The following is a 26,984-nucleotide window of genomic DNA, read 5'->3' as shown; positions in this document are numbered from 1 at the left end:
GATTAACGGCCAAGTTATACCTTATGGCTCAGCCCAGTGGAAAGTAGTTCAACAATATTCCCACAACTCTAGAACATTTTGAACAGTATCTATGGTTGTAGTTAGGATGCCCCGCCTTTCTTCAATCTTTCTTTTTGAAAAAGCAGGTTCTGGGTTCCCACCCTAGAGCCACAAAATCATAATCACTAGGTTTGGAGTTTAGGGATTATGCATTATTGACAAGTGCCCCTGAATCACTGAATTGCCCACTGTCTTAATCAATGGCTAAAGATACCTGCATTTACAAAGAGACAGGAACCAATGACGAAGGAGAAAAAGGTTAGGCTTGCTCAATAAAATGCTTAGGACAGAAAGAAGAGGGGAGGGTCGATGGAAGCTGTGTCCCGACTTGTCGGCACAGATGACCGTCAGATCCAGTTCACAGAAAAAGCCACAGACACATCTTAATGCATTTTTCAATGCTTGTCTTCTTCCTACTGACAATTATCAAATTAAATGATAACCTGAAATTCTCTTCCTTTTGCCCAAGCGCTACCTGTATCGGTCAGGTGGAGAAATAAAGCAGGAAGCCAAACTAAAAATCCTACTAAAGATTACTATTAGGGAATTACTACGAAGAGAGTAACAAATCTCTAATTGTTCCCTGGAAAATTTATAGCATAGAGTAGAAAAAATTAGACAAAGTGTAAAAAGCCAGTTCTTTTCACAGGACACTGCCTTATTTCTAAAATATCTTTGTAGGGATGAGATACATGCAGGGAAGATATTGGTAACATAAGATGAGAAAAAGGATATTTTTTCTGTTTCGTTTGCTGACGTATTCTTCGTGTCTAGAACAGTTCCTGATGCACAGAAGGTATCTGATTAAATTTAATTTTTTTCTTGGAGGGGAGGGGGATACCGCGGGGCTTGTGGATCTTAATTCCCCAACCAGGGATTGAACCCAGGCCCTCAGCAGCGACAGCACGGAGTCCTAACCACTGGACCGCCAGGGAATTCCCTTTTTGTGTTTTGTTTTGTTTTAAAATTCGATAAATAAATGAATGAATAGCAAACAGCTCTTTCCTCTAAACAGTAAGCTTACTTTCTGCCTAGATCAATAGAGATTTTTGTCATTCTAAAGCATATCCTCAAACATACATGTAGCGATCCAGTTCACATTTTCCTTCATAAATGGCAAGACTGTTTCATTGGTAAGATAACCAGTCAGGTAGAGCCCAAACTAATAACACTAGTGGCTCAATGAATCAGCTTCAAAACCAAGGGTGTCAAGTCACTCCCAGTGGTAACACGAAGACATGAACTAGGCATGTACTTGAAAGGCTTCTTGCATACTAGAACAAAAATAAGGCTGAGGGCTTCCCTGGTGGCGCAGTGGTTGAGAGTCCGCCTGCCGATGCAGGGGACACGGGTTCGTGCCCCGGTCTGGGAAGATCCCACATGCCACGGAGCGGCTAGGCCCGTGGGCCATGGCCGCTGAGCCGGCGCGTCTGGAGCCTGTGCTCCGCAGCGGGAGAGGCCACGACAGTGAGAGGCCCGCGTAACGCAAAAAAAAAAAAAAAATAATAATAATAATAAGGCTGAATAGTAACTTGGCTTTACACTGATCTTAAGGCTTAAATCACCATATCTCTCAAACGTTATATCCCTATGCGGCTAGCAATCCCCATATCCTGCCTTTGAATGTCTGTCTAAAATGTCAATGCAATGTCATCTTAGAGCTGAAGTTAGGCTGTTAGCTTGAACATCTTTCAGAGGTGGAATTCTGAGGCTACTGCAAGCGAGATTTAACAAATGTTGGTACCACCAAGCAAAGGATGGCTTGGGGAAAGGTGATTGGTAGCAGACAGAAATGATGAGTCTAGCTGGGGAAGAAGAGATAAATGAAGTCGCCTATAATGACTAGGGAATTACCCATCCCTGGAAGCAGCTATTAGGATTATAAGAGCCACCACTGAGCCAATAATGAAAGTCACTTAAGCCACAAACAATTATAGGCTGAATTCCCTACCAACTCAGCCTCTCCCCACTGTGAAGCTCTGAAAAGAAGAAAAAGTACTCCATCAATGCTACATAATCAGGCAGAAACAGAGACACAGATGTAGAGAACAAACGTATGGGCACCAAGGGGGGAAAGTGGGTGGGGGGAGGTGGTGGTGGTGGGATGAATTGGGAGATTGAGATTGACATGTATACACTAAAATGCATAAGATAGATAACTAATAAGAACCTGCTGTATAAAAAATAAATAAAATACAATTCAAAAAAATGCTACATAATCTTATAGTCTTAAACAGCTCTACTCGAAGGAAAAGGTCAGTGGTCTGGATGTCTGCCATCTAATTTACTCTGTAACTAATCATGTGATCCCAGGCTTGGTTTCTTTCCTGTAAAAAATGGCTTGGGTTACCCAGCCTCTGATGGTCCAAGAAGATCTCAGACTCTATCGAAGCATCAACCCCAGAAGCAGCAACAGAGTTCTTCACGGCATTAGGAAGTGCTTAACTGCCTCAGGACTCAGCTTAGATTAAATACTGATAAAAAGAGATACAAACTCACAAAAGTACATCCTTTTGTATGTACTGCTGCGTCTATAAAACCCATGCATAGAGAAGGAGCTGGCACATTCCAGGGGACTCATCATTAGGACAAAACTCCTAAGTGTCAGCAAAGTATCTGATTGCTTAAGGGAGAGAAATATAGAGAATTTTTCTGGCCAGAGTGAATCTTCACCTTCTCTCCTGGTTCCTGAAACCATAGCATCAAGTTCAAAACAATGCAAGCAAATCATTGTGAGCCTCAGTGGGCCTGTTGAAACTACACAGGCCAATTTTATCAGTGTTTTCTGGACAAGAGCCATAGGAGATGGGTCTTGGCTTGGGCACATTCCCAGTATCTGTTGGGTTTTGACACAGTCTAAAACCAGGAGGCTAAGGATGCGCTGAGAAGCAAGGCTCACTTCAATAACATCATGCGTTTCTGTGCCAAATCATGCACGGGGCAGAAACAAACCCCGGAAACTGATCAGTTAGGTCTACAGAGCTGCTATCCAAACCTCATCAAGCCAGGAAGGGATTTAGAGTGTACAGAGGAGGAGAACGCGCCAGGACAATGAGAACATCACCAGAGTACTTCAATGATCACGTGACAAACACGCTGCGCAATAACACTGACACCCATCAGGAGGAAGTCTCACTTATCACCGACTTTTTATCTGCCAGAACTTGCAGACTAGATTAATATTTGAAATTTATACAAGTTTAATAACATGTTAGTGTGACCTGCAATAGCACATACAATTTAGTCCTATACTTCTATTCTTGGATGGGCAGATAAATCCACATGTCCCCTTATGTATTCACCATCCCTTCCTATGGCCCCATCGTGGACACCCCCCACCCCCTGCACTATCCCCAGAGGCTTCTCCATAGCTCTGTAGCAAAAGGAAATGAGTGGAGAGGGGTGAAACCCTCCCAGGCTCCCAAACTGGCTCTAGACCAGAGATATGTGCTCTGGATACCTAGGCGGCCACGTTCAGGCAGTAAATGTGTAAGTAAGGATTCTTTGAAAATGTACACAGACATATAGAAATTTTTTTTTTTTTTTTTTTTTTTTGCGGTACGCGGGCCTCTCCCGTTGCGGAGCACAGGCTCCAGACGCGCAGGCTCAACGGCCATGTCTCACGGGCCCAGCCGCTCTGCGGCATGTGGGATCTTCCTGGACCGGAGCACAAACCCGTGTCCCCTGCATCGGCAGGCGGACTCTCAACCACTGCACCACCAGGGAAGCCCCAGACATATAGAACTTTGACAGCCAAACCCAAGTAATAAAATCGGCTCCCCAAATGCCACAGGTGGAAAAGAAAACAGTTTCTGTTAAGGGGTATTACTGAGTTGGCTTCATAAAAAGCCATATCTCATCAATCCCAAAGGTAAAGTTGAAAAAGCAAAGTCCAGGATTTCCATCCTAGTGCCTAAACAGAATGTTCTTAATTGAAACCAGTTTGATCGCATATATACACCATTTCAAAAAACTGGCATCATTGACCTCCACTGTCTCTTCATGGGTGGGAAGGGGATACATCTGTCCCATCCCAGCCTCCACTCAGATTCACCACTTCTCTAAAAGCAATCAACAACATAGATGTTTTACAGAAACGTATTTTACATCACTCATGACTTCAGCGTCAGTCACTAGTATGACTTGATCTTAAAAAGAGAGTGACGGGGGCTTCCCTGGTGGCGCAGTGGTTGAGAGTCCGCCTGCCAATGCAGGGGACACGGATTCGTGCCCCGGTCCGGGAAGATCCCACATGCCGCGGAGCGGCTGGGCCCGTGAGCCATGGCTGCTGAGCCTGTGCGTCCGGAGCCTGTGTTCCGCAACGGGAGAGGCCACAACAGTGAGAGGCCCGCGTACCGCAAAAAAAAAAAAAAAAAAAAAAAGAGAGTGACGTTTTACATAAAGTTTAACTCAGCAAATTAAAATAGTAATCAAGTCTCATTTTATTTACCAAATTTGCAATAAATATGAATCCATTTTTAAAAATTTGTCAAGAATAGCATAACTTCAAAGCTGCCAAGCTGAGTGACCTTTAAACTGGTATTTTGGTCCACGGCCAAATGCTAGGCCCCTCTAACTGTGAAGCAGAAATACCAGACAATCTTGGTAAGGATTTGTTTTGAATTACGAACGGTCCCTAGCAGAGCATATTTTAATAAAATGTAACCTAAGCGCAGAATAACCTGTACTTATCCTCTTCACACCTCAGTTTTCTCATCTGAAAAATGGGTTTATGAGGATTGAAGGTGATAATCCATGTAAAACAGTGCAAGGCTTGGCACACACTAAATGCTGCTTAATGTCAACTATTTTTAAAACTGATGATGTGCATGTTTTTGTCTTCCCCTCCACTGGGGCTTCAGAATGTCTCCCCTTCAGGGATCCGATCCTACCTAAGTGCTTTGTAGCTTCGAACCCGGGGCTGGCAAAGTCATATAGCCTGTGGCACTTGCAAGTAACATAAAAAATTGAAGCCAACCAGGTATAGATGTGTCAAAACTCTAGAGTGTGTACTATGCTACCTATAACTAGGGAATTTTCTAACCTTGGCAATGAGGGGCCGGTGTTACAAAATCTTCAGATTTTAGGACAGTAGCAGGGAACTGAACCGGATTTGTATGTAAACTCTCCTGTACATTTTTTATCCTGATTGTTAAATCAGGGCCACAAAAAAACATATCAGACTGGATTTTGAGATCACTGTCTGAGGCTCTCCTAAGAGATCAAGCTACTCTGTGTTACTTCCTGAGCTACAAGGAGTCACCTTCCCCATTTCTCTTTACCAGGCTCAGATGTATCCTTCATCCTTCAGTGCCATCCACATTGCACAGGCCTCTGCCAAACCTCTCTCCCCTTAAGTCCTTCCCCCATGTCCGCTCTGGATATAGCAGTGGGGGCCCAGGATCCCTCCTCTCTTTACCATAAAATACTAACCACATAGAGTATTAGATGTGTAAAGACTTGAAAAGAAATACACAAGGCCATGCACTTTGTTTAGCTTGGAAAAACAGCTAAGCAAATGTAATAGCTGAAGCTTTCTGGCCAGAAGTGGGTCCAATTTATATTACCTAAATCGGACAAAAATCATGTGATATCACTTACATGTGGAATCTTAAAAAATGATACAAATGAACTTATTTACCCAACAGAGATAGACTCATAGACATAGAAAACAAACTTATGGTTACCAAAGGGGAAGGGGTGGGGGATAAATTAGGAGTTTAGGATTAAAATATACACACGACTATATATAAAATAGATAACCATCAAGGATGCACTGCATAGCACAGAGAACTATACTCAATATCTTGTAAGGACCTATAATGGAAAAGAGTCTAAAAAAGAATACGTGTGTGAGTGTGTGTGTGTGTGCGTGTGTGTGTGTATATAAGGGAATCACTTTGCTGTACACCTGAAACTAACATAATATTGTAAATCAACTATATTTCAATAAAAATTAAAAATATACATATATTTCCTAAATCACTTAAATTCCTACAATACAATATTTATAATGCATCTTTACAACATAGTTGCAACTATGCAAAGCTTTCTTCAACAGTTTCAAGAAAATGTCACTAAACAAGAGTTCACCTTGCGGCCAGTCTCTTACAAAAAAGCAAGCTCTCAGTGTGACGATGAACAGCTCATAAGCAGAAAAAGTGCTTTAGAGTCTTTATATTCATTCTCACGCATCTAGATTGGCATAAAGAAATTAGCTGGAGATAATATAGGCACTTTAAGGAAACAAGTATGCAAACTGTCACTAGTTATCTTGGCATCTTGCTTGTGACCTGTCTTGTTAGTTAAGAGCAAGCCTAGCTAGTTCCTTCCTCCTAGTGCCCTAGTTAAAGACTGATGTAACGAAATGAGGGAGAAATGGGAAATATGCTCTTGGTGGGCAATAGCAAGAACTGTGTCCAGCTACCACGTTCCCCTTCCCAAAGTTTCAGCATCTGACCATACAATTCAGAAGATTCAGCACATAAGACAGTCAATATCCATCAGGGAAATAATCTTGAAAACGAACCCCAAGTTATTCACTAAAATGTCTTCTACTATTCTATTTCTATCCTGGGAACGTCTGCCTTCCTCATGCGCCCTAAATCCACACGAAAAATTCCTCTCCCTGAACCCACGTACCCAGAACTCTGCTACATATAACCTCACCTCCAATTTAGAACAATAATCATTATGCTCCCATACCTGAACTTTGCTGAAATGCAGGAGCTTCAGTAATTCTGAAAATGAAAAATCAGAAGTTATTGATATAAGCAACTCTCAGTTGCTCTGGTGAAGTAGGCCTGCTGGTTCCTCCTGATCAGGCAAGAGCATCCTGCCTAGAAGGGCAGGGAATTTACCATATTCACTTGAAAACCTGTCCTCGGGGAGACCTTTTTCATCAATGCCCCTCTTTACTATGAACTTGGTCCTAACTTTGGGATCATTCAACCAACTATCAACAACTATCAAGACTCTGAAACCTTCTACTCAGTTCTCTTAGCTTCTTGAGATTCTTACATTAAAGCGCTGGGCTCCCACACCCACCCTCAGAAATATGCATAGATGTGCACACACGCACACACACACACACACAAGCATGCATAAGGTCACAAAGGATTCACGGGCTTGTAAGGTCTAACTGAACTAGATCAAGATTCTATTTCAGGGGATCCTGTACTTCGTGCATGAACCTGAGTAAATCACCCTGAACTTGAATGAATCGCCCTTCCCCAGAAGCCACTGAAATTCTCAGGGGCCAGGAGTTTAAGAGACTATTGTCACTCCTTTTCGAATTCTGCTTAATTCCTCTCCTTGGAGGGGATTCAAGCAGAGTCCTGCAATTAAGCACAGTAAACAGGCCCCGGAACATCGACACAGCAATACAGGCTGTTTGGGTTTGGGAAGGCGGCCCTTCCCGCAGAGGCCTGGCTCCCGGCCAGCGGGGTGACGGCTGAGTGACAGGGCTACGTGCGCTGCGTGAGGGTGGCAGCCAGCCCACACCCGAGCACACAGCCCGGCAGCCCGCGGAGGGAACCGGCACGGGAAAGCCCTCCCCCATCACTACCCCAGTCACCAGAGAAATGTACTCAAGTAAGGGCTTCCTTGCAATTATGAAATCCGCAAAAGTCAGCCAGGCCCTGGGTTGAGGACATTAACACAGGCATTTAACCACATCCATTCCGCTACCTTTCCTCAAATCGTTAACAAGTGCCATTTCCTGAAGACCCATGAAGCCAGGGAGCACTTTAGGGTGGCAATATACACAAATTCTCTCACTTAATTTCCAGGTTAAGGGGAAGATGAGCAGCGGTCACCTGCCCTGAGTCACCCTGCCCACAAGTCTTTGGTAGAAGCCATTAACCCTGGAAGCTATCATATTGACCTAGAAGTTACCTTATTCTTATAGAAAAACAAATTCATGAGTAATCCTTAAGGCAATATGGGGGTAGGGACGTTTAACTTCCTTTGATGTGAGAAACAGACTTATCAGTAAATAAAACTTTACATGTAGCTCTCTAAAGGCTTGAGCCGAATAGAAAAAAAAAGAATGTCTGTGACCACAGGATTGTCAGAGAATTAAATACGGGCGGCTTTAAATTCTCATCTGGAATGAATCCTAAAATACTTGAGGGAAGCCATGATAACTTAAATACAGTTGGTAAGACAAGATTTTATTGAGTAATATACAAAAATATATAGTTACCAATCAAAACATGTCAAGAAAAATGCCTCGAAGCAATGTTCTTACGAGAAACCAGGAAACACTTTACTTGCAATTCCCAGTCGCTCTGAGGAGTCTTAACGTGGGACAAGGTAACTATGTTGGAAAAAGAAAAAGTTAAAGAACTTTCTAGGAAACCAGATCTTATACTCACATTTGGATTTCAGCACTTGGAAAAATATATCTGCTGAATGAAAGGAATGACACACAGCAAGTCAGAACTAGAACTCATGAAACTCGGGAGGCACATTTATTTACTGAACAAACATGTGTACGTGCCTGACACTGTTCTATGTGCCTCCCAAATATTACCTCATTCAATATTCATAACAGCTCCATGAGGCAGGAACCATTATTATCTCCATTTAACAAATGAGGAAACCGAGACACGAGGAGTTTAGGTAGCCGGCCTTTTGGAAGCCAGTTAGTCTGGCCTCAGAGAGTGAGCTCACGCTTTACCGGCGCAGCTTATCCTTTGTCTAACATTAACCGGTTCACCTCTTTTTTTGAGAGAACTAAGATCTTCGGTTCTTCTTGAAGTATTTGACTTCTTCTCACCCTCGCCTATCACCCTTGCCATAATGATAGAAAATCACAAAATGCAAAAAGAAAGAAAGAAAAAAAGAGTGTCCTTGGTATTGAGTCTGTGAACTAAAAGCTCCAGGGCAGTGAAGGGGGTAGGGGGTAGGGTGCAGGTGGGGTTGTATTTCAACAAAAGCCGAGAGCAAAGGAAACTGATTCAGTCCTGCAGCAAAACACTAGGTGTCCAAGTTGCCTTTGATTGGTTATTCCCACTGCAGGACAAACTCAAGCCAACTCTAAGCTCTGTAGCCCCATATCTGACTGGGATGCAGTTGGTCAGCAATCAGTCTTCTCCCCAGGCTGCTCTTCCCCTTACCTCGGGGTCTGTGGAAGGAAGTCAGCCTCTCCAGGACCTTTCCTTTTAGCTCAGGTGAACACCAGCCAAGGTTTTCAGACTTTTTCAAAGTCAGAAAGCAAATGACCAATTAAGAAAAAACTTTAAAGGAAATACAAAGTATATTTCCCTTGGGAAGGCACCTGGTAAACTCCAAAGGAATCCCAGGGATGAGACAAATTTTCCTTACTCAGGTGCAAAGCTTATTCAGGAGACTCTTAACTCCACTACTACCACATTAATTAGAATTCACTGAGTATAGAACTTTCTAATATCAAGTGAATTAGTATACGCTGGATACAGACCCACTATGGCTTACAGGAGGGGTGAGATCTAGAGGACCACTCAGACACGTGAAAAGTAAAAGGCTCTTCTGAGAGAAATGTATAAACTACTTTGGGGGACTTCCCTGGTAGCGCAGTGGTTGAGAGTCCGCCTGCCGACAAACAAAAAACAAACAAACAAAAAAACAAACTACTTTGGGGAGCGGCAAGGGGACTAGAAATAAAGGAGTTGCCTGGCTCTGAGTCTAGGGGGCAGCGATGGTGAATATAATTGTACCTATGTCCCTTCAAGATGGGGCTCCAAGAGAAGCCCCATTTTACAAACGTGGAAACTGAGAGAGACAAAAAGTGACTTACGGGACATTATAGAACTAAGCATGGTCTTCCCACTGCTAAACACTGCTTCTAAAATATCAGGAAAAAGTTGTTCACTGAAAACAGGTGCAATTATTTCCAGAGTGACCATGAATGAAATTGTCTTCCTTCAAGATAACACAACAAAGGATTCTCAGATGATTATCATGGCTTATCAAATAGAGGCTCAAACTATATTAACTGGGAAATCAAAGCCCTCCATGCAGAAGTAGGAAAAGGCAAGTGCCAGCTACTCTCCAATCTCTACCTAGTAAAACCTCTGATTACAGTCAAGCTGGATTCGTTTTTCGGCTTTGCTTCCCCAAAGAGTCCCACACCTCAGCCATCTTACCCTAAAGGGTCAGAAACAACCCTAGGCTTCTGTGTGGTGTTCAGTTAGCACAGAATAGATACTCAACACTGACACAATCATCTGCTCTTTTCCAGTTGGTTCTCACCCCAAATCACTACGATGCTTTCTTGTTCTCCCTGGTGCCTTGAGCTTGCATTCCTTGCCAGGCTGTAGGATACAGGGGAGCAATACTGCACAGATATTAACAAAGATTGTTCCCCTCCATTCAACGCAACAGGAGAGAATCAGTTCCAAATTATACTCCAATTCTGGTTCTGGAAAATTAACTTTTATTAGAAAAAATAATAGAAAAATTGTGTGTGTTGTGTGTGTGTGTGTGTGTGTGTGTGTGTACTTAACATGTTAATGTGTTTTGCTCAAAATTTTTCCAAATGAAACAAAAAACACTTGCATTTTTTAGTTTTAGTGATGAATAAGCTCAGATCCAATCAACTGATTGAACGCCTATTTTCTCACTGATAGAGAAACTCTAGGAAGATAGAGCACCATCCCCATCTAGCCTCCTCATATTCATTTTATTCAGTGGTTCTCAAACTTCAGCCTGTATGAGAATTGCCTGGAGGACGTGTGAGCTTCTGATTCACTAGGTTTGGGGAGAAGCTCAAGAACATGCATTTGCAGCACGTTCCCAGGGGATGATGCTGCTGCTGTGGCAAAGCAAGAGTTTTTGTGCAACGCCTCACCCTAAATAATAAAAGGTCAAGGGGAATTAGAATTAGTCACCTGCACTAGTTAACTTGGAGAACAGGAGGTAGTGGGTAGAGCAGGAAGTGAGAAGAATTCCTATAGGGCAGTTTCTGGCACAGCCTTTGCATCGTGATTCCTGAAACTGGCAGGAAACATTCCAATTACAACTCTGTAGCATTGCTGAGGATTACTGTCCTGTCAGCGCTGGGGTGTGACTGTGGATAGAGTCAGATCTCTTCTTCAGGAATCCAATCAGAGGCACGGAAAGCACCTAATTGCCCTCTCAAATAAAATTATAGTCTCAATTTTCATTGAATTCCTTATCATATGGAGGTAGATTTATATTATTGTACCCATGTTATAGATGAGAGTGAGGCTCAGAGAACTGACTTGCCAAAGATCACAGTGAGACAAAATAAAATGTAAAATGTCCACCCCAGTGCCTAATAAGGTACTGACCAAATTAAGTTCAAATATAAAAATAAAAATCGACCTTGTTCCTAAAGAAGTGGAGATTAAGGTCCTGAAATGCTGCCTGCCAGGGTCTGAGCAAGGACCAGAAGCCAGGCTCCTAGCCTCGTGGTCCCGGGCTTCTCTGAGGCAGACCTCTAAGTATGAGCTGCCAGGATCTGATGTGACTTGGAACTTTCTAGGGCCAAGCATAGAGGATCAGAACTAAGAAAAAAAAAACCTTACAAAGCCAAAGTCCCTCCTTTGAGATGGTCCCTCACAGCCTGTTAATGTAATAGTTAAACCCTTTAGCATCAAATTAGGGAAGAAGTTGTAAAACCTTTCTTTCTCTTTTTTCTTTTTTGGCATAACAAAATATTTATAGCACGAATGGATAAAGAAGTTGTGGTACATATATACAATGGAATGTGGTACATATATACTCAGCCATTAAAAGGAACGAAATTGAGTCATTTGTTGAGACGTGGATGGATCTAGACACTGTCATACAGAGTGAAGTAAGTCAGAAAGAGAAAAACAAATATCGTATGTTAATGCATGTATGTGGAACCTAGAAAAATGGTACAGATGAACCGGTTTGCAGGGTAGAAGCTGAGACACAGATGTAGAGAACAAATGTACGGACACCAAGGGGGAAAAACCACGGTGGGGTGGGGATGGTGGTGTGCTGAACTGGGAGACTGGGATTGACATGTGTACACTGATGTGTATAAAACTGATGACTAATAAGAACCTGCAGTATAAAAAACCAAACAAACAAATAAACAAACCATACTAAACTTTCTTTGGGTTATTTGTATGGAAATATGTTAATATAAATGTTTCAGACATTACATGAAATTTCTAAAATATATATATATATATATATTTATAGCTTTTTTTTTTGACACCCTGACATCCTTAAAATCGAAGTTCCTTTTAAAGATGAAATTAAGTCAACAGTAAAGGACTATTGGAGGCACTAAAAATATATATCAAGCTTAATAGTCTCTGCCTTCAAAGAATTTGAATAGGTAAATGAGGGGCAGGCAGGGTAAGCAGCAAAGAAATAAATGTACTGGGGTGGCCCGGGTTGAGCCACCCACAGAGTTCTAGGAAGCAGAAGGGAACTTCACGGAGAAGGCAGGAGGAAGGATTTTTGAGGAGAAGACAATGGGGAAACTTGGTTTGCCTGGCAAATCCGTTTCTAGCACTTCAGGGATCAGGAGGGAAGGAAGGCTGTCAGTGGGAGATTAAATGTAGAAAGGTCAGATGGGGTCAGACGTGGAGGGCCTTAAATGGCACGTTAAATTCACAGCATATACCGTGGACAATGGGGAGAGAGCACAGTTGGGTGTGTTTTTGTTTTTGTTTTTTTAAGCATGGAGACTGCTTGATTAACGTTGGGTTTTATACTGCTTAACACTGGCAAAGCTCATTAAAATGGATCACAAGGGTTTCCCTGGTGGCGCAGTGGTTGAGAGTCCGCCTGCCGATGCAGGGGACACGGGTTCGTGCCCCGGTCCAGGAAGATCCCACATGCTGTGGAGTGGCTGGGCCCGTGGGCCATGGCCGCTGAGCCTGCGTGCCCAGCGCCTGTGCTCCGCAACGGTAGAGGCCACAGCAGTGAGAGGCCCGCGTACCAAAAAAAAAAAAAAAAAAAAAGTGGATCACAAGGAGAACAAGAACCAAGGGCAGGTGATTTCTTTCTTTTCTTTTTTTTTTTTTTTTTTGCAGTACGCGGGCCTCTCACTGTTGTGGCCTCTCCCGTTGCAGAGCACAGGCTCCGGACGCGCAGGCTCAACGGCCATGGCTCACGGGCCCAGCCGCTCCGCGGCATGTGGGATCCTCCCGGACCGGGACACGAACCCGTGTGCCCTGCATCGGCAGGCGGACTCTCAACCACTGCGCCACCAGGGAAGCCCAAGGTAGGTGATTTCTGATTAAAGTAGGTATCTTTAAAATACTTCCCTCCTCAAGGATTTCTACTGTGAAAGAGAAAAAAAGTTAGTTTTTTAAAAAAAGACAAAACTTAAGGTTCCACAGGGAGCCTAAAAAAAACCCTCAAAAAGCCAAAACAGCACAAAATAGCCAAATTTTGACCAATAATATTGCACATTCCTGAATGAACCTTCAACGTTTAAAACAGTTTTGTTTATCTACTCCAAACAATCAAATTAAACTGCAAAACAATATAAATAGGAAAGAAGCCATCCAAAAAAAAAAAAAAAGACTCACTGCCAACTTTGTGTGGGGTATTGAGATTTCTAAGTAATAGTCCCTCAGGTTTGACTAGACAGATAAGTAGAACTGGGAGGGGATGTGGAGGGAGGGGCACAGGCAGGATCTGTGATCTATTTGTCTGGAGAACACAGAGCAAGCTCCCCCCAGATGTTCAGACTGTTTAAAACAGTGCCTCTTTACTTCCAAGCAATGCTCAGAAAGAAGAGTATTATCCTGAATACTTCAAAACAACTTCCAGTTGCCCTAAGAGAACCAAAGCTAGATGTCACTGACACCTGGAATTGTGTTTTTCCATTTGTCTTCTTTTTTTTTTTTTTTCTTTTTGCAGTATGCGGGCCTCTCACTGTTGTGGCCTCTCCCGTTGCGGAGCACAGGCTCCGGATGCGCAGGCCCAGCGGCCATGGCTCACGGGCCCAGCCGCTCCGCGGCATATGGGATCCTCCCAGACCGGGGCACGAACCCGTATCCCCTGCATCGGCAGGCGGACTCCCAACCACTGCGCCACCAGGGAGGCCCTCCATTTGTCTTCTTCCCACTGGCAAATAATCAAGACTACTATCATATTCTTTGAATCTCTGTATTTTGGAATTATTTTTATATGGTGATATTATTTTGGCTTCATTTTGGAAACAAAAATAAGAGTTAATATGAGATAGGTACATTTACTCCAGAACTTGAGAAACGGTGATCATTGCATCTCCTAAAGAATGAAAAATTGGTTTGACTAAAAATAGAACTATCATATGACCCAGCAATTCCACTCCTGGGTATATGTCCAAAGAAAATGAAAACACTACTTTGAAAAGATACATGAACCTCAATGTTCATAGCAGCATTCTTTACAACAGCCAATATATGGAAGCAACCCAACTGTCCATCCACAGATGAATGGATAAAGAAGATGTGGTATATATACAACGGAATACTACTCGGCCATAACAATGAACGAAATTTTGCCATTTGCAGCAACATGGATGGACTTGGAGGGGATTATGCTAAGTGAGATAAGTCAGATGGAAAAAGACAAATACCGTATGAATCACTTGTATGTGAAACCTAAAAAATACAACAAATGGACAAATATAACAAAACAGAAGCAGATTCACAGATACAGAGAACAAACTAGTGGTCACCAGCGGGGAGGGGGGCAGGGCCAAAATGGTAGTGGGGGAGTAGGAGGTACAAACTATTGGGTGTAAGACAGGTTCAAGGACACATTGTACAACACGGGGAATACAGCCAATATTTCGTAGTAACTGTAAATGGAAAGTAACCTTTAAAAATTGTATAAAAATAAAGGGCTTCCCTGGTGGCACAGTGGTTGAGAGTCCGCCTGCTGACGCAGGGGACATGGGTTCGTGCCCCGGTCCGGGAAGATCCCACATGCCACGGAGTGGCTGGGCCCGTGAGCCATGGCCGCTGAGCCTGCGCGTCAGGAGCCTGTGCTCCACAACGGGAGAGGCCACAACAGTGAGAGGCCCGCTTACTGCAAAAAAAAAAAAAAAATTGTATAAAAATAAAAAATTAGGGCCTCCCTGGTGGCGCAAGTGGTTGAGAGTCCGCCTGCCGATGCAGGGGATACGGGTTCGTGCCCCGGTCTGGGAGGATCCCATATGCCGCGGAGCAGCTGGGCCCGTGAGCCATGGCCGCTGAGCCTGCGCGTCCGGAGCCTGTGCTCCGCAACGGGAGAGGCCACAACAGTGAGAGGCCCGCATACCGCAAAAAATAAATAAATAAATAAATAAAATTAAAAATTAAAAATTAAAAATTAAAATTAAATTGGTTTGACTTAGGAGGTATTAACATTGTACTGAACATGGAGGACACTCAGTAAGCAGGAACCAAATGAAACCAACACAAGATGTGAAAGCCTGCATTACACAGCAGCAAACCCATGGGTCTGTAAGGCTGGGACTGGGCAGAGGCAGGGGGTAAAAAATATGACACTCAGTCACTACCAGCTCACCAGAAACAAGAATAGGGACTCACCTACAAATCAATATGAAAAGAAGATACAAAATTAAGGTAAGAGCCATATTGGTTTAAGATTGAAATAATCGAGGGAAACAGGGTACAAATTTCTATGTATAAAGAACCAAGCTAACTAATCTTGCTTGGCAAACAGGCACATAGTTCTGAATCTGAGCCAAATCAACGGCTCCTGGCAATCTGCCAAAGCCAAATTCCTTAGTCTGGCATCATAAAATGATTTGTCTGTCGAATTTACAATTCCAGCGTCTCTGGATTCAGCTACCCACTGGGCACCCCTGGCAGTTGCCTAGCAGAATACATCTGAATTATCATTACTGTCAGAACATGTGCATTTGACAAACATTGGAGAAAAATGACACTCATTTCTTAGAGCAATATTATTTAACAGCTACAAAGTGCTGCTGCAAAGGAATTATCAAGTCTGTAGCTATAATAATTTACAAAGAGTTAATAACCTTCTCCGTAGTGCTAACCTGCAAGCTGCTCCTTGGTGTTCAGTAGACATGGGTCAAACTGTCATTTAATTTACTGGAGGCCACAAAGGTGAGTCAAAATCAGAGGTCTTGCCAAACTGAGCAAACATGGTCCAAAGGCGAGATGCCCTCTGAACTTTATCCTCAAGTGCTAGGATGCTTCTCAGATGCGCCCTGCTTATCATGGGTTAAACTCCACCCCCAGTTTTAAGCTCATCAGAGAAGTCTCCCAGACACGATGCATTTTCAGTATAGAGTTGTAACACGCAACTCCAAGACTGCTTGTTATTTATAAAATCTGAAATTTTTCTAGCCAGAGTTGGGAATCAGGGAAGAATTTACAAATTTTGCTTGAGCTGAGTAAGGTCAGAAAGGGAAATAATTCATGACACCCACAAGATGAATGCACAGATTGGCTACTTAATTCCCACCTAAGGATGGGTGCTAATCAATTTTAAGTCAGAATTATACTTAAAAATTATAAACCACTGGCCACCTGAATTTTAAAACCTATTTTCCACATAAATAATTCTGAAAATGGTGAACATATTCTAATTTCTTCAAAAAAAGAGCCAGATGGACAAATGAGATAAGCAACTGTTTTAAGATATTCCTGGTAAATTAAAGACCATGATTGATTTTAAGAGGCTACATCCTAGCCCTAGTTTTCTTGAGCTTAAAATAGTTAATAAAGTAGAGCAACTTTTTTCTTTTCCTTAAAAAAAAAAAAAATTCCCAAATAAGACACTAATGCAGCTGACTTAACCTACCGACCGTGTCTCCCTGTCCACCTGACTTATGAAGCAACCCCAACCAAGGTGGCCCCTTCTCTATTAAAGCACTTTGCTCAAGCCCAAGACCTACTCCAATCTCTTCTCAAGGGCCTATGCAAGACCTCATCTCTCCAAATACGAAAACCACCTAATTGCTGAATGATTGAGGAATTGGACAAATGTAATTTCTGATACCTCCCTAGCTCCAAAAACCTTTATTATTGAAGTCCTAATAGTTTTGGTCACTTATTTTAGTCACTTCATGTTAAGTAAAGAGAGAAATTGGACAAAGCCCAAAGAACAGAAACAAAAATGACTTATCAGTGTAAAACTGGTCTGTTTAACCAGAAAAAGAGAAAACAAAGTTGGTGACAACCACTTCACGCCACTCAACTTTCAGCTTACTTCTTTAGGTGCTTTTATCATCCCTTTCCACCTCCTTTCTCCCATCCATGTACAGATCTACCGCAGTTCAAGGCATTTAATGATTTGTGAAAGAATAAATTAAATTGATACCCCCTGATTTCCCGCTTCACTGCAAGCAGACAAGGTCGTGGTGGAGTGGCCAGTGGCCCAAAATTGAACAAAAGAAATTATAAAGGAGGGCCTCCCTGGTGGCGCAGTGGTTGAGAGTCCGCCTGCCGATGCAGGGGATGCGGGTTCGTGCCCCGGTCTGGGAGGATCCCATATGCCGCGGAGCGGCTGGGCCCGTGAGCCATGGCCGCTGGGCCTGCGCGTCCGGAGCCTGTGCTCCGCAACGGGGGAGGCCACAACAGTGAGAGGCCCACATAACGCAAAAAGGAAAAAAAAAAAAAAAGAAATTATAAAGGAAACACACATATGCACCTTCTTTTCTTTGTTCCCAAGTGTCATTCAACAAAATAGACAAAGAACACTATGAAAACTCACCCTATGGAGAAACTTGCTTCACTGTCACTGAGGCTGTACAAAACCTTTTATTAAGAATCCTCACATCCTTATAGAAAGATGTTCCAGTGCTTCAAACTCAGTGCCTCCTCCCCCTAAAATACCTTATTTTTTAAAATTAATTAATTAATTTTTGGCTGCGTTGGGTCTTCATTGCTGTGCGTGGGCTTTCTCTAGTTGCAGCGAGCGGGGTCTACTCTTTGTTGTGGTGCACAGGCTTCTCATTACGGTGGCTTCTCTTGTTGCAGAGCACGGGCTCTAGAGCGCACGGGCTTCAGTAGATGCGGCGCGTGGGCTTCAGTAGATGCGGCGCGTGGGCTTCAGTAGATGCGGCGCGTGGGCTTAGTCGCTACGCGGCATGTGGGATCTTCCCGGACCAGGGCTCGAACCCGTGTCGCCTGCATTGGCAGGCGGATTCTTAACCACTGCGCCACCAGGGAAGCTCTAAAATACCTTATTCACAGATAAATTTTTAAGATTTTAATTGCAGAGACACCATGTATGATGCCTAGTCCCCAAACCCCATGCTCTAAGAACTGCACCTCTCATGGGCCCTGGCAACTGTATTTGTGATGTATGATTCCACATGCCCTCCCAAACCATCCCCACCCAAGGTTGACAGGTCCTCTCTCAGGGGATGAAAACAGGGATTCTAGAATGTTAGTCAAGTCTCTGTTGAACTCAAACTGAGGCTGAGATGGCCACTGTGGGATAGCCATCTTGAGCCGTGCGCATGGAAAAGCAGCAAAAGCTGCATAGAAGGTAGAGAGGGCTAGAAATAAAGAGTACAAGCAGAGAAGCAAAGATGGAGGCCACAGAGCACCAGAGAAAAGAACTAACACACCAGCTCTCCTGGAAGTTAAGGACTTTCTAGTTCCTAGTTCATGGCTTCAGGCTTCTGTGAACCCGTTGCATTTCCTGCACTTGGGTCCTGAGAGAGATCCTGATCTTTGAAATTCATTACCCCAGGTTTGTCTAAAGTAGTTTACAACCATGCTAAGCTCCATCGAGTCATGAATATTCCTGATATCACAGGAGAAGGAAGGGTCAAAACTTCTTGCTCTAGCAGCAAAGGAACAAATCCACCATTTGTAACATATTTTCTGTTATCTACAACTTACTGCTGTTTCATCATTTCTCTGTACAGTTTCCAGGGGAGGACTGACCTGCTGATTCATAACACAACCCCCGTAACCCTATCATCCACAGCTACTCCAGTTGGGGAGCCTAACAACCAAGCTGGTTAACAAATGCTTTTCCTGCAAATAACAGTAGGAAAACATTAGCACAGCATTCCATTCTCTTCTTCAAATGTACTTAACTGACCCACTTCAATGTTTGGGTTTTGTCTTTTTTCTTTTTTAAGCTTGAGAATAATCAAGTGTGGGCTAGAGGATCCTACAGTTCAAAAGTACACGTGAATGTAAGCTCTAGGGGGCAGGGATGATGCCTGTCCACCTTTGTCTCCCCACCCCTGCACAGTACCCCATGCTGAGTGAACATTTGCTGAGGGAAGGAAAGGAGGGTAAGTAGGAACCTAAGAGTCAAAAACACAAACTCTGGGCTCAGACAGACCTGGGTTAGACTCCCAAATCTCTCCTTAGAACATTTATGAAGGCTCAGAATTCTGCTAAGAATTTTATGTACACTGTCTTATTTCATGCTCCTTCCCCCGCCAAAGCTTTAAGGTATTCTCTCTCATTTCACACTTGGTAAAAAAAACTGTGCAACTTACCTGTGGCCACAAGGTTAGTCACCCCAAGTCCAAGACCCTAACCCCTATGACAAACTGCATTTACTGCTGACTTCGTGTCCTTGGACAAATGATTTAATTACTCAATTTGCCAAAGATTATGGTTCTGAAGACTGTCAGACGGTGTCTGAAAAGTGCTTAGCACAGTACCAGACGGAGCCAACGGCTCATTAAAAGGTAGTTATTATTATTAGAGTTACTAACTTCTGCTGCAGGCAGAAGCACTCTGGGTTCTATAAATTACACATTCTCTGGAAAACAGCCATGTCCAAGATCTAGGCAGCCAAAGCAAAAGGAGCAAATGAGGACCAATATTTATCTTGGATATGATCTAAGTTCTCCAATAGGGAGTAACAGATAAGAAATCTTTTCATAGCCTGAAAGCAATGATTGTGCTTGAAGTTAGGGGGCACCATACTGCTGTATATCATAGAAACATCTGCCCCAGAGTCTTCAGCACCCTTGGATTTTTCTCCAACAAAGCGGAGGTAGATAAATTCTGATCAGTTAACACCTTTTGTGGCAGGGAGGGGAACACTTTAATATTTCTTTCCATACCCTTCCACAATTTCAATTTTAGGTCCACTATATTCCTATTCTATTTCCAATGCCTCTGCAATTGTTTCATTGAGATAAAGAGAATTATTACCTTCTTCAATGACCTTTAAAAGTTCAGGGAAAAAAGTATTTCATTAGGATTAACAAGCATAACACCAAGAAATGTAAAGTACCTAAAAAAAAACTGGTCTAAAATATGTAAATGTATATATTGGCAACTGTTGAAAATGGGTGGTAGGAGCTCATTATACTAGCCTCTCTACATTTATATATGTTTGAAATTTTCCATAATAAAAAGTTACAAATAAATGTTTAAAATAAATGTACAAATTCTACCTTTTAATAATTTAGTTTTTACTGAATACCTGCTTCGAGGATGGAGCAGGAAACTGGGTCTATATCACTACTCTGGGAAACAGCACAGAGTAAGGCACTCAGTTGAGGGAAGAGAAGTAAATAAGGTTAAATTAAGGTGGAACTAATATAAATCATATAGAAATAGAATGTGTTTCTACAATGCTTTAATAATGAACTTCAAGTAAGAGACCCAGGGCTAAAAGACATCACTAAGGAGACTTCTTTATACAAACAAACCAAACTTTTTTTTTTTTTTGAGTACGCACAATAATTGTTTGCTCAAGCCTGGTTTACATTTGGTTTCAGCTGGCCAAGGAATATCCCAATTTGGAGGTGATTTTTCTAAAGGGCAGAAATAAAGAACTTTCTGCCAAACCGCTAAAGGAAAGCTGGAAATCAAAGTATGGGCAGATGCCTCTTCAGTGGACAAAAGATGAATTTTCTCTTTTCAATTCACAGTCACCTTCTGAAAGGGTTAACTGAAAAGTTATTTGTTCTACCCAGATGATAATCCATAATTGAAACATCATATCTAGAGATCTTTTATTTTTCCTTACCCAGACGTACACAGTGTTTTTCATTCAATTTGTGGAGTTAAATTCTAGCCTAAAACCCTACCATTGTCCATTAAGTCAAAGCTAAAATAAGAACAAAAACCAATAAAAACTTAACTTTCAAATGTAAGTGACCTCTTTCTATCAACGAATTCTGATCTCCCTCCCGCAGAGCAAATTCTGTTCCTAGAGTGCTAGGGGTGAATTTCCTAACACCAAAATTTAAAAGAAACTCTAAAAAACTGATAAGGAGCCACCTGCTGTTCTAGGTTGAAGCTATGTACACCTCTTCAACACTGAGGATAGCTGGTCCCCTCCTGACCCCATCCCAAAGGCGCGGTCATTTACAAAACAAGTGCAAAACCAAAACTAATCAAGACAAATGGCTTTCTACTCCATCACCAAAACGATGCAACAAGAGTAAAGAAACACCTTACCATCAATCTTCTCCAGAGTCCGGCTAACTGAATTTTCCCCTAATCAAAGTAAAATTTAGGAAGCAGCATTTTCTTCTAAGATTTACTTTATTTGCATTCTATTAAAAACAGTGCTTTCAGATATTCTAACCATGTCCTCCTGGCTTGAAAGGTATACAGCAATCTCTTCTCTATTCCACTCGCCCAATCCAACCCCTTCATTTCTATACACTTCCAGTCTTTACCACTTGCCAGTGTGACAGAGTAGTGCATAGGTGAATGTTCACCTTCCTTCTCACGCTAGTTATGTTTTGCCTCACTGTGTTAAAGTAAAACTTGTCTACAGTTCCGAGTGCCCCTTGACCAGTCCACAATAAAAGAGGTAAACAATCACTCTCAGAACTGCCCTGAAAAACTGGCTGGATTATCATTTGTAGAAAAGACTGAGTAACTCGACTGTCCCAACGTAACGTACACGCACCAACATCATGGTACTCCGTGTTCCCGTATTTCTGCCAATCTACCTGTAAATGTTTCCAAGAAAAATTACCACCCGGGGAGTGACTGCTGGCCATTTGAACAAAAACATGGTTTCTTTCCAGAGGTACTTGACTACCCTCTTCTGATCACTTAACTGGCTGTTCTCAGTGGATTTCCCCAGCAATTGATAGTTAGGAAAGGGGGCTGGGGCTCAGCACCAGGAGAGAATTTTCAACTGAAGTGGATGATCAAATAATGTCCTGGGCGCAGAAAGCCAAGGGCAGCACTAGAAAGTGATGATGACGAGCCTTACTCCTTCACAGGTCAAACTCTTCCCACACCTGCCAAACTCCACAAAGCAAATGCCACACTGTGAAATCACACTCTGGAATCCCCTCTGAACACAGTGAAGGGCTGACGGGCAATATTAGGTGACTTGAAAGTGGACATTTAAGATCATGAGTTCGCGTGTCTCGGACCATACATAATGTTTCTAATAATCTGTCCCAACGTGGGGCGGGGGAGTGGGAGGTGTAGGGGCAACCAGGCGGACTTCTTGCTTCTTGGTTAAAAACTAAAGTTCGCTTGCAGCCCTGCGAAGGCGACAGACAACGGACTCCGAACGTCCCCAGTCCCCGCGGGCTGCAGCAGCGGCCGGGCACCCGCGCGCGTCCTACCTTGGACCTTTCCTTGACGTAGTATTTGCCCAGCCGGCTCCCGCAATACAGGACCAGCCTGTCGATGAGGGACAAGAGGAAGCTGATGGCCTCGCAGCCTTCCTCGTTGCCCCCGATCCACGTGATCTGGTCGCCCCGCAGGTGCCGCTTGGAGATGCCGGCGCGGGGCCCGGCCAGCTGGCCGTCCCGCAGGGCCCCGTTGCAGTGCAGCTGCTTGACTCGCTCCAGGACACAGTCGCCCACCACCTCGCCCAGGAAGTTGTCCAGGTAGCAGAAGCCGACCTCGTGCAGACAGGGCACGATATACTCCAGGGCGATCTTCTCCAGATCCAGCCTCATGATATGTCCTAGGGGCATCTCGCCCGCAGAGCCGAGCTCGGGGACCCCCAGCGTGCACCCGGAGAGAGAGCGACCTGCGAGCGCGCTCAGCCGAGGCGCAGGGAGAGTGGCCCGGAGTTCAGCTACCTGCGACGGCCACGGTCCCCGAGACACAGCGGCGCCAGGGAGAGGGGAAAGTTGCTCGCAACTCTGGAGAGGAGGGATCTCGTTCAGGGACCAGCGGGAGTTGTGCGGGGCTCCACGACTCAGCGCCGGACTGGCCCAGCGAGGAGTCGGAGGGCCCCTTTTGGAATCGCGGAGCCACCACTGGCGCGGCGGCGGCCCCAGGCGGGGAGAAGCTGAGGTCCAGCCCCTGAGCAGGCCGACTCCGCGCGTCACGGGCCCCGCCCAGGCTCCGCCCCAGGACCGCCTCCGGGACAGCCCTTCCCCCCACCCCCGGCCCGTCACCCCGCAGGGTTTACCCCTTGCCCAAGGAGCTCGGCGAGCCCGGCTCCAGCCTCCCTTGTTTGTGACCAGGAGAGGGGCTGGAGAACAGACGGCATTTTTAGAATGCTATCGATTTGCATATTGTTTTGCATAAAATCCCATAATAAACTTGAAAACCTGCATCCCAACTCTGAAAATGCAAATGGATTAACAGCACAGTTTACTGCCACATTCTAGGCTGGTCACCTCCCAGGCTTTTGAATAAAATAATAAACCCAGGAACAAACAAATATTTTAGCAATGATCTCGTTTTAGCTTTACCTAGTACCTTATTCCCCTTTCCTCTGCTGTTTGACCCAGGTCGGGAGGTGCAAAGACACTGAGAGACTGGGAGGAATCCAATTTTAAAGAAAATTAACAAGCATCTCCCTGACCCCTACTATGTTCAAGGCCCCATGAGCTCAATGAAGGGGGGTGTGAACAATGAAGAAATACTGGGTCATATCTCACTGAATCCTAAAAATACTGTATTTTTCTTTGCTGAATGTTTTCATCCACTTATTTTTCAAGCTTCTTACTAAAATATGATGTTCTGAAAGTCTGCCTTCAAAATTCACCACATGCTCATGTAGCAGCTAACACAGGTATGTCCCACAAGACTTTTTACTTATCCAAAGGTAAGCTGATTGCTTAATGATTTTTTTTTTTTATTCCCTTTCCTACCGAACACCAGAGAACAGACTCCGGAGAAAAAGATTCATAAATTGCGTGCAAAGCCATTTCTACATTTTTAATTTTATGTAAGTTTGCACTTGGGTTCTTCATGTAGGTTGAACAAAAGAATGTACAGTTCTCACATTAAGTTGTAAGTTACAGTGCATTAGGTCTTATATAAAGTTGAACAACAAAAAAATGGGTAAGCTGTTTCTGTGTTTTAGTTTAAATAAACTGAGTAAAAGATAAAAGTACAATTAACATTTGTGAAGAAGAAGAAGGAGAATGTACGGGTTTTTCAGGTATCATTTTGTACACAATCCCCCACAGCGTTTACATTTTTATTCTCCTGCCCATAGCCCTCTCTTTTCTTCATCTGAGAGGAGAAATATGAAAGGAGAAATGGAGTGAAGTCTGGGTCAAGAACAAAGAGCAGAACAGGAAAGGCATGCTGCTGCTACTGATGGAAAGAAGCAGACAGAGGCGCATGGTCATCAAGTAAGAACCTGAAGAAGTGGTCCATGAGAAACTTGGTGAAACTCCTAGTTATACAGGGAAGAGGACCTCTGCCGAGATGGCGATAGTGGGCACCCTTGGTATGACCTTTCGGCAGGAGATGCACCAACTGGGGTAACGGCTTGATTGGTCAGCATCGAGGAGCTGCCGTCTAAATTCCCACAGCAGCTCCTGGATGACAGGAGCCCATCATCCTTGGACCCCCAGCACGTAGCACATAGTAAGTGCCTAATAAATAGGTACCGGGAACCTGGTGTCTGACCCTGAGCCATGGCAACCTCCACATGGGATTGCGGCATGTCTGGGCTTGTACAAAGCCTGCCCAAGGGTCTATTTGCATGAAGGGACAGGGTTGGGGGCGGGTAGCTTCTCCAGAGAGAAGTCACTGGGAGAGTGTCAGGCAGAGCATCCTGGCTCAGAGCAAAACCTCAAGGGCCAGTCAGGCATTCTGTAGGATATTTGTCTCCTGGCTTTGCCTCCCTATCCAGCCATGGTGGATGTTCAGGGACTGGGGACTGTTCATTTACTGCAAGGAGTAAAATGGAGCTGCAATACCAAAAGAGAGGAAGGTCCTTCCCCAACTTGTGCTGGAACCCTGCATAGCCACAATACCTTGGCCCATCCAGTGATCTCCTTCGGGGGCATCATGGATAACAAGTAACCAGGAGAAGAACCGTCTGAGGCCGCCTGAATGTGGGCCCTGGTAGGCAGTGGCTTGTGTTTTTTGCAGCTTCGGGGTTTGTTGTAGACCTCAGAAGTAGATATCCTTGAATTTAAAAGGGGGGAAATGACAGACTTGGTAGCTGGCTGAAAATTTTCTGAAGGTTCTTTGGAAATACACCTGACACTCCTAGGAATAATTAGGGGATTTACAGAGGACCAGAAATCCGCAGTAGAAGGTGGAGGGGGTAGTGGTCAATAACATACACAAAATTACATCCCCACCTCCCAGAATGCACATGTGGACCCAGGACTTTAAATCCCAGGACTGGTAAATTTGGCTCACTATTCAAATAATATTTCCATAATTTTAGAATAAAGTTACAACTAGTTTAGGTGTAACCAGAGCAATAGTCTATGAGCAAGTTTTAGTGACTGTAATCTTTAAATTGTTCTAGATTACTTTGGTTGCAAAGCATGGGCAGCTTAGAAAGGTATTCTACGTAAGAACCATCCCTTAGAAGAACCAGGGACTGGTTCTTGCCTACTTGGCAAGGGCACCTATTAATCAATCAAGGGCCTCCTAATCAACTCGGGGCTGCCAACACTGCATTTGGCAGAGCAGCCTTAGATACAGTGACTGGCAAAAAGCACAGTGTGTGATTACACTGAGGGGTGCAGACAGGCTGGAGCCATGCACAGGCTCAGAGGAGTCTGAACATCAGAGTGGCAAACACCAAGATAATGGTTCAAGTGCATTTGTTCTAGTTATTTGCCCATTAATTTGCATCATTATCACAATAAATATTAAAATACTTTTCCTGTTAATAACTAAAATTAATTTCCCTGTAATTTAATTTCAATAAATTGTCTTCCAATGTATATCTGCAGTACAGACGCAGTCATTTTTCAAGCATGTGGATGAGAGAGGGTAAAAGAAGGAAGCTGAATTTCTTTGCCTTGGAATTTGAATCGGAAGGGATCCTGGTGGTCCAACTTCATTTTCCTACTGATGAGGAAACCAGGGCCCAGAGGGGCTGGACATTAGGTAACTTCCCTAAGAAAGGAATCTCTGGTCAGTGGAAGAGGAAGCCTGGAATGCTCTTGTGTTCTCAACCACAACAAGAGAGCACTCAGCTCTTGTCCTGTTTATGTACGTATGTGGGTTTTTTTGTTTTTGTTTTTGTTTTGGATGAGGTAAAATTCCAAAAATAGTGTGCAATTCAGTGGCATTTAGTACATTTACAGTATTGTGCAACCACCACCTCTCTCCAGTTCCAAAACATTTTCACCATTCCAACAGAAAACCCTGTATCCAGTAAGCAGTTACTTCCCACTTCCCCAGCCCCTGGCAACCACCAATCTGCTTCTAGTATCTATGGATTCACCTTTTCTGGATATTCCCTATAAGTGGAGTCATAGGATATGTAACCTTGTATGTCTGGCGTATTTCACTTAGTATAATGTTTTCCAGGTCCATTCATGTTGTACCATGTATTGTTCCTTTTTATGGCTAATATTCCATTGCATGGATATATGACATTTATCTATCCATCATAAGCCAATGGACATTTGGGTTGTTTCCACCTTTTGGTTATTGTGAGTAATGCTGTTATGAGCATGTATGTGTAAGTACCTGAGTGCCTGCTTTCAGTTCTCTTGGGTATATACCTAGGAGTGGAATTGCTGGGTCATATAGTAATTTTACATTTAATTTTTTGAGGAACTGCCACACTGTTTTACACAGCAGCTGCACCATTTTACATTTTTACTGGTA

At 43.6% G+C, this 26,984-nt stretch overlaps 1 protein-coding gene across 1 annotated transcript in view; it reads right to left on the bottom strand.

Annotated features, from left to right (window-relative positions):
* Positions 1-23,122, bottom strand: part of EGLN3 (egl-9 family hypoxia inducible factor 3) — a 28,826-nt gene extending 5,704 nt beyond the window's left edge. Inside the window, exon 1 of the mRNA XM_060098175.1 lies at positions 22,553-23,122. Coding sequence (XP_059954158.1) covers positions 22,553-22,909 — 357 coding nt within the window. The 5' untranslated portion in view covers positions 22,910-23,122. The remainder of the gene's footprint in view (positions 1-22,552) is intronic.
* Positions 23,123-26,984: the final 3,862 nt, after the last annotated feature.

This window comes from Mesoplodon densirostris, chromosome 4 (genome assembly GCF_025265405.1).
Source record: "Mesoplodon densirostris isolate mMesDen1 chromosome 4, mMesDen1 primary haplotype, whole genome shotgun sequence".
Lineage (NCBI taxonomy): Eukaryota > Metazoa > Chordata > Mammalia > Artiodactyla > Ziphiidae > Mesoplodon > Mesoplodon densirostris.
Note: the sequence above shows the minus strand (reverse complement) of the source record. Positions and strands in the feature narration are given on the sequence as shown.